Raw genomic sequence first — 12,360 nt, 5'->3', positions numbered from 1 at the left:
TACCGTTGCGATCAATTCTATGTACAGCCTGCAAAGTAAATAGTGTAAAAATTATTATACCCCGGTCACAAATTCACGGAATACAACCACGGAAGAGCCATGGTTTAATTCCGGCATCGTCCGTAGCTACCCGTACTAGGCAGTTGCTCTCCATATTGTAACCGTAATCAATCGTAGTAGTCCTTGTATATCCGTAGCGATCCATGACAATTTTTGAACATGCACAAAAATTTGCTTCGAAAAAATGAACCGTAGCGTATCCCTTCTTGTCCGTATTAAACTGTACTGATACGTATTAAACCGTACTGATACGTACTGGTCCGTACGAAAATCGTACTAGTCCGTAATGATTCGTAGGTCCCAACTTGTCAAGGATTTCCGGCCTCGGCCCGGTGAATTTTCGTACTATTTGTTCTATAGTAAATCAGTCAAATTTGAGGCTTAATTCTGGATTCCACTGTTCTTGATGAATTATATACTGTCTTCAACTTTAAACATTAACACTATCTAAGTCCAATGAGGCCCAAAATATAATAGGTTAGCCATCTACTTTTTTCAGAAATCTTCATTCTGTTGTAACACTGTTTAAATTCACCACTTTAAAAACTCCTGACAGCTGGTGGGTAGTACATCTTTAATCCTTCCACCAACAAATGAGTTCCTGGAGAATACACAAAAAAACAACTTTTAAAGTCATCATATAACACACAAAAACTACACACATGCAAAAAATACACTTTAATTATGACCAATCTAACTAGAGATGACTTAAATTGGGCCATTTCAATATTTTAAAGAACTACTTTTTAGACTACAATGGGTTCGGTCTAATTCCGTACCGGGTTGAGACCTTCCACGGTTTGATACGGAGAACTATGTATTTGTACGGTTATCCTACGGTTTTAATACGGATTAATACGGAAAGCCACGATCGTAATACGTTGTACTTCGGAGAGTTCTTATACGGTTTATTGCGTTGCAACACGAAACGGTACGGAATGGTACGGTCCACCACTGTTTAGTACGGATAAATTAAGTATCATGTACTTTTTCAAGGGTATAAATACTACCTTCTTGTAAAAAAACCAGACATATTTGCGTTTTCATGTCATTCAATAAAAGATAAATGCTATGTACTGGCTGCAACTGTACATTGATATGGCCCAAAATGCGGAGGCTGTGCGAGTGTGTGTGTGTTTGCGTTTGTTTACCCTCGCCACCGGAAAGAGACCATATGGACGAGCAAATACTTCATTTATAACCTAATAATAGGGGAGCTGATGTTTCTTTACTTATTGTTATATCCGTACATGTGTTATGTGTATACCATATCCCCCATGACAGGGTAGTCTCTACGTACAACGTCTGCCATGGGAGGAAGATTGGGCAATCCCATACTTAGTTTAAAAATTCTAAAATTTAATTATTAAAATGCACTTATTTTAAAAATGGCCAAGACGTTTATAGAAGTTACCGTCTTTTATAACAGGTCAATTTAATAAGGAGAAAATTTCAATATTTACATATAAGAATTACAGAACTCGCATACTTACATGCGAAGAAGGCATGTCAGGAACGTTTTCCGACTAATTCAATGTGGGCTCACTGTGATTTATATTGATTTCTATATTAAATCTTATAAACCGAATACATTGGGATGCATATGTTTAATTACATGTTTGTAATTAGCAGAATTTGTTATAAATTTTGTAAATTTTGTAAGTTCTACCGAACACCCGCTTTATAAGAGTAATTTTGATTTGTTTAAAGATGATTGCCTCCTTTGTCCTCATTGGTCTAAAATTCGTTGCTTACAAAAATATGGAGGTCAATCCGATTTTGTTAAAATTTCTGCAAGTTTTGAGTTGACCTATTTTGACAAGTTTGTCGCGCGGACCGGATAGAAATTTAGCAGGTGCCCGTTGCATTCCAATGTATACGAGTTTTTACCATCTTTGATTCTAAAATAAAACAAATATCATAGTTAAAACGTGGTGGAAAAGGCCTTATCTATTAATCACTGTCTCATGGTATATACATTATTATGCATTTAGATATCACACATAATAATTAATCTTCTATTACTTAAACAATTCATAGAAGTATACGAAAAAAATACTAAGTCCCAAATATGGCTAATAATAATAATTTGGTTACCCATAATGTAATGATATAGTCTTTTTGTAACTTATTTAAGTAAATCTCATGCTTGAGTGAACCCGTGATAAACGTATTGCTCCATATGGGGCACGGGTTCACGTATACTAGTGTTAAGTTTACTAGTTTATATGTACAATTACAGGGCTAAAAAGAAAAAGATAGTAAATAACAACACTAGGCTGTGTGAGGCTCTCATGGCCGAACTTGTAGGTGAGAATGCTGCGTCCTACAAGAAATTCACTAGAATCGGACCTGATATGTCACTGGGGTCTGACGCGATGAGGCCGAATCCTCTCCGCCAGAATCATTGAACTCTGCAATTCGTTTTCCAGATGTTATTTACTTGTAAGGCATTTTGAACATGAGCATGCAAGAGGTTGGACGGATATAATAGGTCCGTATAGATCCGTGGCAATTCGTTCTTCTCTGTATTAGACCGTACTTATTCGTACTAACCTGTGCTTATACCGTTGCAGACCGTAGTGTATCCGTAGTGCGTCCGTCCTGATTCGTGTCGCTCCGTATCAAACCGTGTCTGTCCGCAAAAATCCGTGTCTCTCTCCCGGGGCTTTTACCTATATTTTGGCGGTAAATCCACCGTACTTATACCGTTATGTTTCCGTACTAGAACCGTAGCGGACTACGGAATTTCACATTTCCGTAGTGATCCATGAACGATTAGACCGTAGCTCTTCCGTGGCGTTATCCGTGAATATGTGATCGAGGTTAAAATATTGCATAAACATCCAGTAAACGGTAACCTTTGCTGGCCACTTTTTGTTCAAAACAAGGATGGAAATATATTTGCAGTTAAATGAGAACTTTTAACCATATGAAATGTTATATAAAAATTCAAGCGTATAAATAGATTTTATAATCCCAAATCCAGTATTAACTAACATAACATAAATATAGTAAGTTATATTCAAATGTTTGTAGCTTAATAAAAATAATATGAGTTACTTTCAGTCAGTTTTTGAATTATGTCCATTCCTTGTCTACTTGGAATCAAAGAATTTGATTAATTGAAATAGAAAATCCACTTATGTTCTTACAACATTCTTGAAATTAAAGACCACATGACATAATATCAAAATTATTTTATCACCGAATGACATTAAACAGTGCTTATAGAATGTTTTGATTTAATTATATTTCAAAAAAATCATTACTTGATACAGCTCAATATTGCACTGAATCCTTATTTGTTACTGTTCTACTTCAAAATCCGTTATTTCTTCAAAATCAAGTAATTGTCAATATAAATACAAATACCATTATGTGAACTCCCTTTATAAACCTCGACAGTAGATAATCATTTTCTGTCTATAAACCTATTAGTTGACCGGTTAGGGACCAACCTAACTAAACAATCGCGTGGTCCCTAGTTAACACTTCCTTGGGTGTGTACTGGTATTATCATTTAAAGGGACAGAGGACCTAAAAATGAAACACGATTCCAAATATTTCATAATCTGTTTCACATGCAGATAACCAGTTGCACAGCATTTGTAATGGTATATGACATACATTGAAGAAAATAATAAATTGCATGCATTGCTCCTAAAAATAATGACTTACAGCAATTTATATTTACCCCCACCCACACCTGAAATTTGCTAGTATGAGCCATCTACATGGAGGTGCAGGATACTCCAGAATCCGCCCGATTCCTTAAAAAATATCACTTACAAACAGTGCAATAAACGGCATCTTCAAAAGTGTCCAACAAACTGTCGATCATACTTTTAGATTTTTCTCTAAATATATATAAAGTTTCGTACTTGTTTGGCGCCAACTGTCAGAGCTTGATTTTTAACCTCCGTTCGAAGAGTAAAAAATAAATCCAAAGCTAACCAAATGCTTAGGTTCGGGTAAAGACCCAAACATACTGCTCATTTCCTACATACAAACTAGAAAAAACTACAAGGACAGAGAAATATCAAAAGTTTCCAGTACCTTCAAAACATCATGTCTGACAATCATTCGAATATGTCCCCTGGCCCCTAAACATTCAATCTTCTACGCAGTGATCTCCCCTTATCAGTACAGAGATCTCTGGCACTACACACATTTTAACAATAATTTGTATAAATGTTTTTAAGCTTTTGAAATTATATTTCATTATTTTGTATACTTTTGATAACCTGTTGCTACACTTTAACACAAGTACGAAAGATTAAAATAAAACAGAAAAGAAAAATTACGTTAGATTTTCTATGTAACGGTCGATATTTACATTTTAATTTCAATGTTACGTTATGTGAATTGCATCATCATGTGACGACTGTGAAGGCAGTGATTATCATCTGCCAAGGGAGGTTATCACTGTAAGGAGTTTGCTAAACATTTCTAAATTATTTGAAAACATCCAATAGACTTATTTCTGCTGTGTTGTCTTTTTCAAAATCCCTTTCCTTTAACCGGTGTTTATACATCGTCAATTTTCTTTGCAACAGATTTTCTTTCCCTAAGTACTTGGTCAGGAAGAGGTTGACAGCCGACGAAACCAATTGATTCAAAAGCAATAAACTTTAGATTTTTTTATTAAACATTAAAAATTAACAACAAATAGAATGGTCAAATGTTCTGAAAATATTATTGGGTTTTATATTAAACGCAAGCAGATATTACTTATGATTATGATAGAAATAAAAGCATTACGATTTATGTTTTCGCATATGATAAGAAGTAATTAGCAGACTAACAAATGGCACAATCTAATCTAGAAATAATTGTTATATTCAGACAGTATTTATATAGTAAAAACAATCTTCAATTAAACTAAAGATGTGAAAGGTTATGTTACTACCATGAGAATCACATTAAGAATCACCCATTAAAATAGGAATATTCATCCTCTATCTATGACAATAGGCACTTTTAAGTCAGTCATGTGTGTATGACATTGAACATCTTAGGTAATTTAATTGTTTCATAACTATTTGATCATCACAATATTACAATATATCACCACTTAAAATCTTTTTTTTTGTACATTCGCTGATAATTATAACATTCCGCATTTCCATTTTGAAAGCCTCTTGTTGCCTTCCAAAATGCACTATAGAATGGCATATATATTCTTAATTATATATGATATCTGATTTTTTCTGGGCGAAATAAAGTCTAAATTTTTATCTACATGTGTGCATATTAGGAACATTGAATATCATATGACGTATTTCCCACCGTGAATCGATAACATATCTTGTTTTTCTAATGTGAAATATTCATGCCCCGTTTCTGCCTCGGGCATTTCGTCAGTCTCCGTGGACACGTCTTCAACCACATTAAATAATGCAGTAGTTGGTGCTTGATTTTGCTCTGGTTCTAAAAGAAAATAGTTATGTTTTGTACCGACAGATGTTTCGGAACCTTTACCTGCATTATCAGCGTTGCTCACATCAGGTTTGTTTTTTGTAACCTTTGCGTACTCGGGTGCTTCACTTCTATTTTGCAGATAATCAAAATCTTTCGCGAACTCATAGCCTGTATTTGATTTAAGGTCTTGAGCGTAATTGTTGCTATTCTTGTTTTTTCTTGCATCATCCTGTTTGGGCATTTTTATTTCACTATTATCAAAATCTTTCGCGAATTCATAGCCTGTATTTGATTGAAGATCCTTAGCAGATAGCTGTCGAAAGTTTCTATTCTTTATATTATCTTCATTTTGTTGGTGTGACATTTTGGTCGTAGACATTCCTGGTGTTTGTATATTTGTGTTCAGATGAGAATAATTATCAGCTTCGATTTCAGGGTCCTGCCCTCCAGCTTGAGCATGGTTGTATTCCGTGTCTGTGTCTTCTATATGTTTACCCCTACTGTTAGTTAATGTTGTAGTGTTTAACTTGTTGTACGTATCATCACCACCAACGGTTATTTCAGGTTTCTGTGTCACATTCTCCAAATGTGTATGAGAGTATGTATTATCAGCATGATTATTATTTTGCGTATTGTTTAAACCGATATGAGAGTAGTTTGTATCAATAAACTCTGTCTCTGATAGTTTTAAGTTATCATACGATTTCTTCACGCCAGCTTTGTCTTCGGGTAGAATATCAATTGTTTCATAATTATCTCCTTTGGTTCCATCTGAATTCATTATGTCTAAAGGTATTTCTGCGTACTCATGCACTCTTGATTGACGCACATTTATTAAAGAACAATTTCTATCTATGCCATTCGCTCCGTAAATTTGGTTTGCTATTAATGAGCCAGGTCCACGTGTTTCAAATGAAGCTGCAGGCTTACGAGTCCTTCGTCTGTAAATCAAGAATTATAATTAAGCTTACGATTCCATAAAGTTTCCTTTGTATACAATATATAAGAGATATCTAAAATTAATCCACGCATGTTTTGAGTTACTTTCATTTCACTTACTTGTATTAAAATTCATTATGTAATTTAAGTGGACCCCTATTTTTTTTGATATTTTGACTAAGTATACATTTTAAAGGACGTTTAAAGAAAAAAATCAAAAATGTATTTCAGGAATTTTTTAATAAGCCGCTTTAAAGCCGAAAATTGCGGCTAAACTGAACGTCAAATTTTACACAAAATTAACAATTTTCTTTCCATTACTCAAACAATTTTCGGCGTAAAACAATAAATTTTATATCTGCTTAAAGGGAAAAAAAATCCGTCGAATGCTGTAGGATTTAAGGTATTTTGTCCGCCAATGGCGATGAAATACCCGTAACAGTTGCCAAGGATACGCAGCGACATCATGTTCAAAAACGGGCTTTGATGGTCAACTTTGACGTCATGTGTTTAAAAATTGGCTGAAACTATTGAAATAAAATCAACAAAATCCAATCAGAAATATGGTCAATTTTTTGCATGCCAATTTTCAAGACGCTACTCGAAAGTTCGCAAAAGGTCGCGTTCTACCTTAAGCAGTTCTTCTATATCGATTGATTTAAGAATTAAAAGAAATATATGAGCCGCGTCATGACAAGACCAACATAATGGGTTTGCGACCAGCATGGATCCAGACCAGCCTGCGCATCCGCGCAGTCTGATCAGGATCCATGCTGTTCGCTCACAAACCCTGTAACATGTAGAGAAACTGATAGCAAACAGCACGGATCCTGATCAGACTACCGAATTAGCAGGCTGGTCTGGATTCATGCTGATCGCAAACCCATTATGTTGGTTTTGTCATGACGCGGCTCATATTATGGATGGCTTGATGAATCATTATATGAATTCTCGTATATGATTGATGGATTGGTTAAAATGATACAGACCTCCACCATAAGAAAGCAACGCCTAATACTAGTGCAAGAACACAAACTACCACTGGAGTAATGATGTATGCAGAGATTATATCTGAAAAATAATTTAGAAAAAAATGAATGAAATACCCTTGCCTTACTTGAGATTTTTGTAACTTGTAAATACGTGAAGTTTATATATGAACATCTTGTAAAGTTTAAAGATATACTATGGTCATCCTTAAATAAAATATTTTAATCACATAAATTTATTGAAATCTATGAAATTCAACTGAATATGTCCATTTTGAATAAAAGAATATATGAACTATGTATGAGAAGTGGCATTGCTTATTACAGGTCAAGTAAAGTGAATCGTCTCTTTTAAAAACTGCCAGTTTTTTATGACACTATATATTCATATAGTGACCACTTATAGTACATACGTATATAGAATTCTAAACATAAAATTGACACTAAGATATTTCAAGGAAAGTGCTCACTTCAGAAATATATATATGAATGGCAACCTGACTATCCATATGGGCGAATATTGAGCTTCGTCGTTATTAATAATTACAATAACGCATTTATTACGCTATTGTTTTTTATAACATTTGTACATTTGTTCAACTTCGAGTTTTATCATTCTTAATTAAGCAGATAACAGGTAATAGAGACACGTTTTATGAGGTAACGCTAATTTCGTAAATGATGTACCGATGCAGTGATTGTAACTTCATAGTAAGTGTCATTATATTTTGATTCATCCATTAAGTATTATCTGACACCCGATGACCGACAAAAGTCCAAGTTTACCGAAAATTAAAAAAAAATGTAGTTTCATATGCATTTTGTAGTCATTAATAACAACGATATATAGTAGCATTTGTATGCATTAGTTAATTTTACTATAAATAGATTGTACACAGTGCTTTATAAGTTCTTGAAATTAAGCGTTTACTATCTGCGGTTCATGCTTTAAAAAACTATGTTCCTCGGTATGAATAAGATCTAGTAAAACAAATCAACGATTGGTTTTAATGCTCTGATTTTCAAAGATATGTAAATACCTGAGTCTTTTGCTTGCTCTGATGCCGCAGGATCTGATGGTACTGTAACAATAATTACACATTAAGATTTTTAGGAAACGAGGGAGTCGATAATATTCAAAAATGTAATTAATAGATATTAGATATTGCACTCACAATTAACATGTTTAATCGAGACAATATTTACACAGCCATTTGTTAATCATTTGATATTTAATGTTTGCTTAATAAACAAAACCTTGTAATACATGTCAGGAATATTTTTTTTCTTTTAATAACAACTATGAAATACTGTATAGAAAAGAATCCTTACTAAATAATTTTTATTAATTGATCAAAAATTTTTTTAAGCATCAAAGGATCATTATTTAATAACCTGTCCGCGAATTTGAATAATATTCGATGTACTTAATTTGTATTAACTGCGACAACGACAAAAACTGAATTGAAACTTTTATGGAGAATATTTTGCTTAATTGTGTCAAAATATTACATTTATATTTTAAAAAAATTATGCAATCTTTAGACAAATCTGACAGGGAAAGCCGCCATAAATGGTGCTTGATTTCTAATGAATATAAACTTCTGTCAACATGGTCAAGTTTAAACAATTCCATGTCAGAATTTTAGAAAATTTACAAAATTGTACCCATGGTCGGAGAAGCTGTTATTATACTTGAACTTATTACAGCCTGTCTTGAAGAGGATGTAGATGGTTTAGTTTGAAAATAGGAGCTTGATGTTTCCATTTTTGTTTTTGACATCGTTTTATATGTCGTCAAATACGGTGTTTCTACAACATACGACAATAATTTGTTAAGTCAAAATGTAACAAACCAATGCGTCAATTATGAATATTGAGATTATCGCTTATTATGAAATAGCATTAGATTTCAAAATCAAATGTATTTTTGCCAACGCTTTTTAACCGAAATTTTGCAATTGAAAAACCTGGTTTTTACATTGGTGTAAGGCGGGCGGGTGCCGGACGAGCATCAAACATGTTGCTTTCCGGGAAATAATTTAAGTTTAGATTATCTTATCTTAATCAAACGCTTATGTAACGACCTTCCTTGTGGTTGCTTTTTTGGCATCCTAGGATCAAGGTCACTGTGACTAAAAAAAAAGTAATCATCACTAGAATAAGAAATTAGAAGATATTTCAATGAAACTTGATTTCCTGTGGATAACTAGATTGGAATGAGGGATTTCAATTAAATTTAATGTGTGGCAAGCTTATGTGAAGGCTTCGATTAGAAGTGCTTTCGCCCTCCCCATCCCCGCCCTCTCCTGTCAAGGCCAAGGTCACTTTTACTGAAAATAGAACAAGGGTGACATTATCACGTAATACGCTCGTCACGAAGATTTAGGTAAAGATGTGGGCGATTAAAAGTGTGGCATGCAAGTTTGTCCCTTTACATAATTTCGTATGTTCATCTGAAATTTAACCTATTTGTGTGACCTTGACCTTTGCTTCAGGAATCTGAATTTTATGCGCGCCACTCAGGCTTACAATGATAAAATATTTTTCCAAGTTATATAAGAATCCCTCCATGAATGTAGACGATTTGCTCCTGACCAACGCTTTTCAAAGAGATAAGTGTCACCGTGTCATTTGACCTGGAGACCTGGTTCATGCGCAGGGCACAACGTCTCATTAAGGTAAACAATTCCTTGAAGTAACATTAATATTCTCCCATGCATGTATGAAATATGCTCTGGATAATATCTGGATATCTTATCACTTCTAGTGACCTTGTACACAGACAGAGTCATGATAGTTACCATTCGTGTTACAATCTATCAATAAAATGATCACTAAATGATCCATATACACATCTTCATATTTTTATCTAAACTTTGCACTCTATGTGTGACATTGTCCTTGGTCGCAGAATCTGAATTTTGCACGCGACACTCTGCCTCACAATGATGATACTTTGTTATAATAAAATCTTCTAATGGATGTAGAAGTTTTGCTCCGGACGTGCGTTTTTCAATTAGCTCTAAGTTTGACATTGTCCTTTGACGACCTGGAGACCTGAATCATGCATTGAGCAATACGTCACATAGCGGTGAACATTTCTATAAAGTATTATAAAAATCATTCCATGCATGTAGGAGATTCCAAATTTTGATATTTTATCATCTTTAGTGACCTTGGCCTTGCATATACATTGTATTGACCTAAATTACATGTGTCACAGCCAAAGTCATGACAATGACCATTTATGTTACAATCCTTCAATAAACAATGACTAAATTGTCCCTATACACATCTTCCTACTTTTATATGAACTTTGACCTCTATGTATTTATGTGTAAACTTCAGTGTTGTAATATTTTTCTGGTCCTTCGGGATCATTGATTCAAGCACTTTTAAGTGTCGCTCCAAGCAGGTGCTAGGGGACGTCAGGAATGATGCACATTTTCATTATCCCTCACGTATAGACTCAACTGAACCGAGTCTGTAGTTTTCATGTGTTTTTGCTGTTTTGAATGATTCCGAGGGATCACTTCTTCCCATATATATATTTACGTTACACCAAGACAGTAGATATTGTACGGGGACTTTCTAGCTTTACTGGTGAACTGTATTAATCAGGCACGAACGGGCACTTGAGTAGAACCACCCTACATTCCGTAAGCTAGCTGGATAGCTTCCTCACATGAACTGACTGGATTCGAACCCACGGCGGTAGTAGGGGCATGTGGTCACCGATCTAAATCACTTAGTCACGGATATTAAAGCTAGCTGAAAATAAATCATGCTCTGTAGCATAATTTCTTATTCGTTTACGTACATGTATTTATCTTACATAATGGGAGTATCAATACCATCAGAAAATCCGTTGTTATGGATATGAAAACCTCGTGTCGAACAACAATTTAATTACGACTTTAAAAAGGGTAACAGTCCCCGCCAAAAGTCTGGAGACAGTCAGTCATGACAATTCATGAAATTTGGTATACAATTCATTTTATGTATTGGAAACTTATAGTGAACGTTACTACTGATTAACTTTTATGCATATCTTTTTTTCTCACACAACATGTGTGTTTTATGCGATTTTGATGTAAAGATGGAATAGGAATTCATGTATTTTATATATTGTTACTATAAAAAGTATTTTCCCAACTAAACACATGGTTTCGCGCCCGTGACCGAGTGGTTATGCTCGTTGACCTCTAACCGTTTGGCTTTTACCGCTGTATGTTCAAGCCGTGGATTTTACTAAATCGTTACAATTTAAAAACAACAAAATATAACATTGACAAATACAAAAATGTATATATATATCGTGACATTTGGGTTTATATTTAATAGTTGTTATTTGAATAAAAATACATGTTAATATTACATACCCGAACTTGTGACCGTTGAGTACGTTGACACAAAGTTACTCTCAGACGGCAACACCTTATGAGTAGACGAGGTTGCTGAAGTCGATGTTGAATGAAACGAGGCTGTAATGAAATTTGAATTGAAGTGTACTTAAATATGTTATCAGTGATATCAAAACAGTACAGACGTAATAAATACAGAAAACTTTAACTTTATTGAAATGTATTCAAATTATTTTGAACTCATTGGCTGCCTAAGTGATGCTATTTGTTAACGTGAGTTGATGTCACAAAACATATTTCAATCTCTGTCATGCCTATCAAAAAACTAATCGAAGTGTACACTATGATGCTGGTTATAGAACATCAACAGATAAACATAAAACAATAAAATACAGCAAACTTGATAATTTAATATGTTATTACAGATTTCATGCATTATTCATACTTCCAAACTATTCAAAGATATGTTATGAGAGCACTTTCAAAACTCACTATGTAGGTGGAAATCGTTTAAATAATGCAAGAGTATCAATTAAAAGCAGACTGAAAATATAAATATACCTTGATGGTAGGCAACAGAA

The 12,360-nt window shown here is 34.1% G+C and overlaps 1 protein-coding gene across 1 annotated transcript in view; it reads right to left on the bottom strand.

Annotated features, from left to right (window-relative positions):
• Positions 1 to 4,719: 4,719 nt before the first annotated feature.
• LOC132753400 (uncharacterized) overlaps positions 4,720 to 12,360 on the bottom strand; it is a 30,698-nt gene continuing 23,057 nt past the window's right edge. Inside the window, exons 5-9 of the mRNA XM_060743866.1 lie at positions 11,798 to 11,899; positions 9,081 to 9,224; positions 8,453 to 8,494; positions 7,413 to 7,494; positions 4,720 to 6,425 (exon numbers count right to left, since the gene is read on the bottom strand). Coding sequence (XP_060599849.1) covers positions 5,333 to 6,425; positions 7,413 to 7,494; positions 8,453 to 8,494; positions 9,081 to 9,224; positions 11,798 to 11,899 — 1,463 coding nt within the window. The 3' untranslated portion in view covers positions 4,720 to 5,332. The remainder of the gene's footprint in view (positions 6,426 to 7,412; positions 7,495 to 8,452; positions 8,495 to 9,080; positions 9,225 to 11,797; positions 11,900 to 12,360) is intronic.

This window comes from Ruditapes philippinarum, unplaced genomic scaffold (assembly GCF_026571515.1).
Source record: "Ruditapes philippinarum isolate M1 unplaced genomic scaffold, ASM2657151v2 ctg1925_1_1_1_1, whole genome shotgun sequence".
Lineage (NCBI taxonomy): Eukaryota > Metazoa > Mollusca > Bivalvia > Venerida > Veneridae > Ruditapes > Ruditapes philippinarum.
Note: the sequence above shows the minus strand (reverse complement) of the source record. Positions and strands in the feature narration are given on the sequence as shown.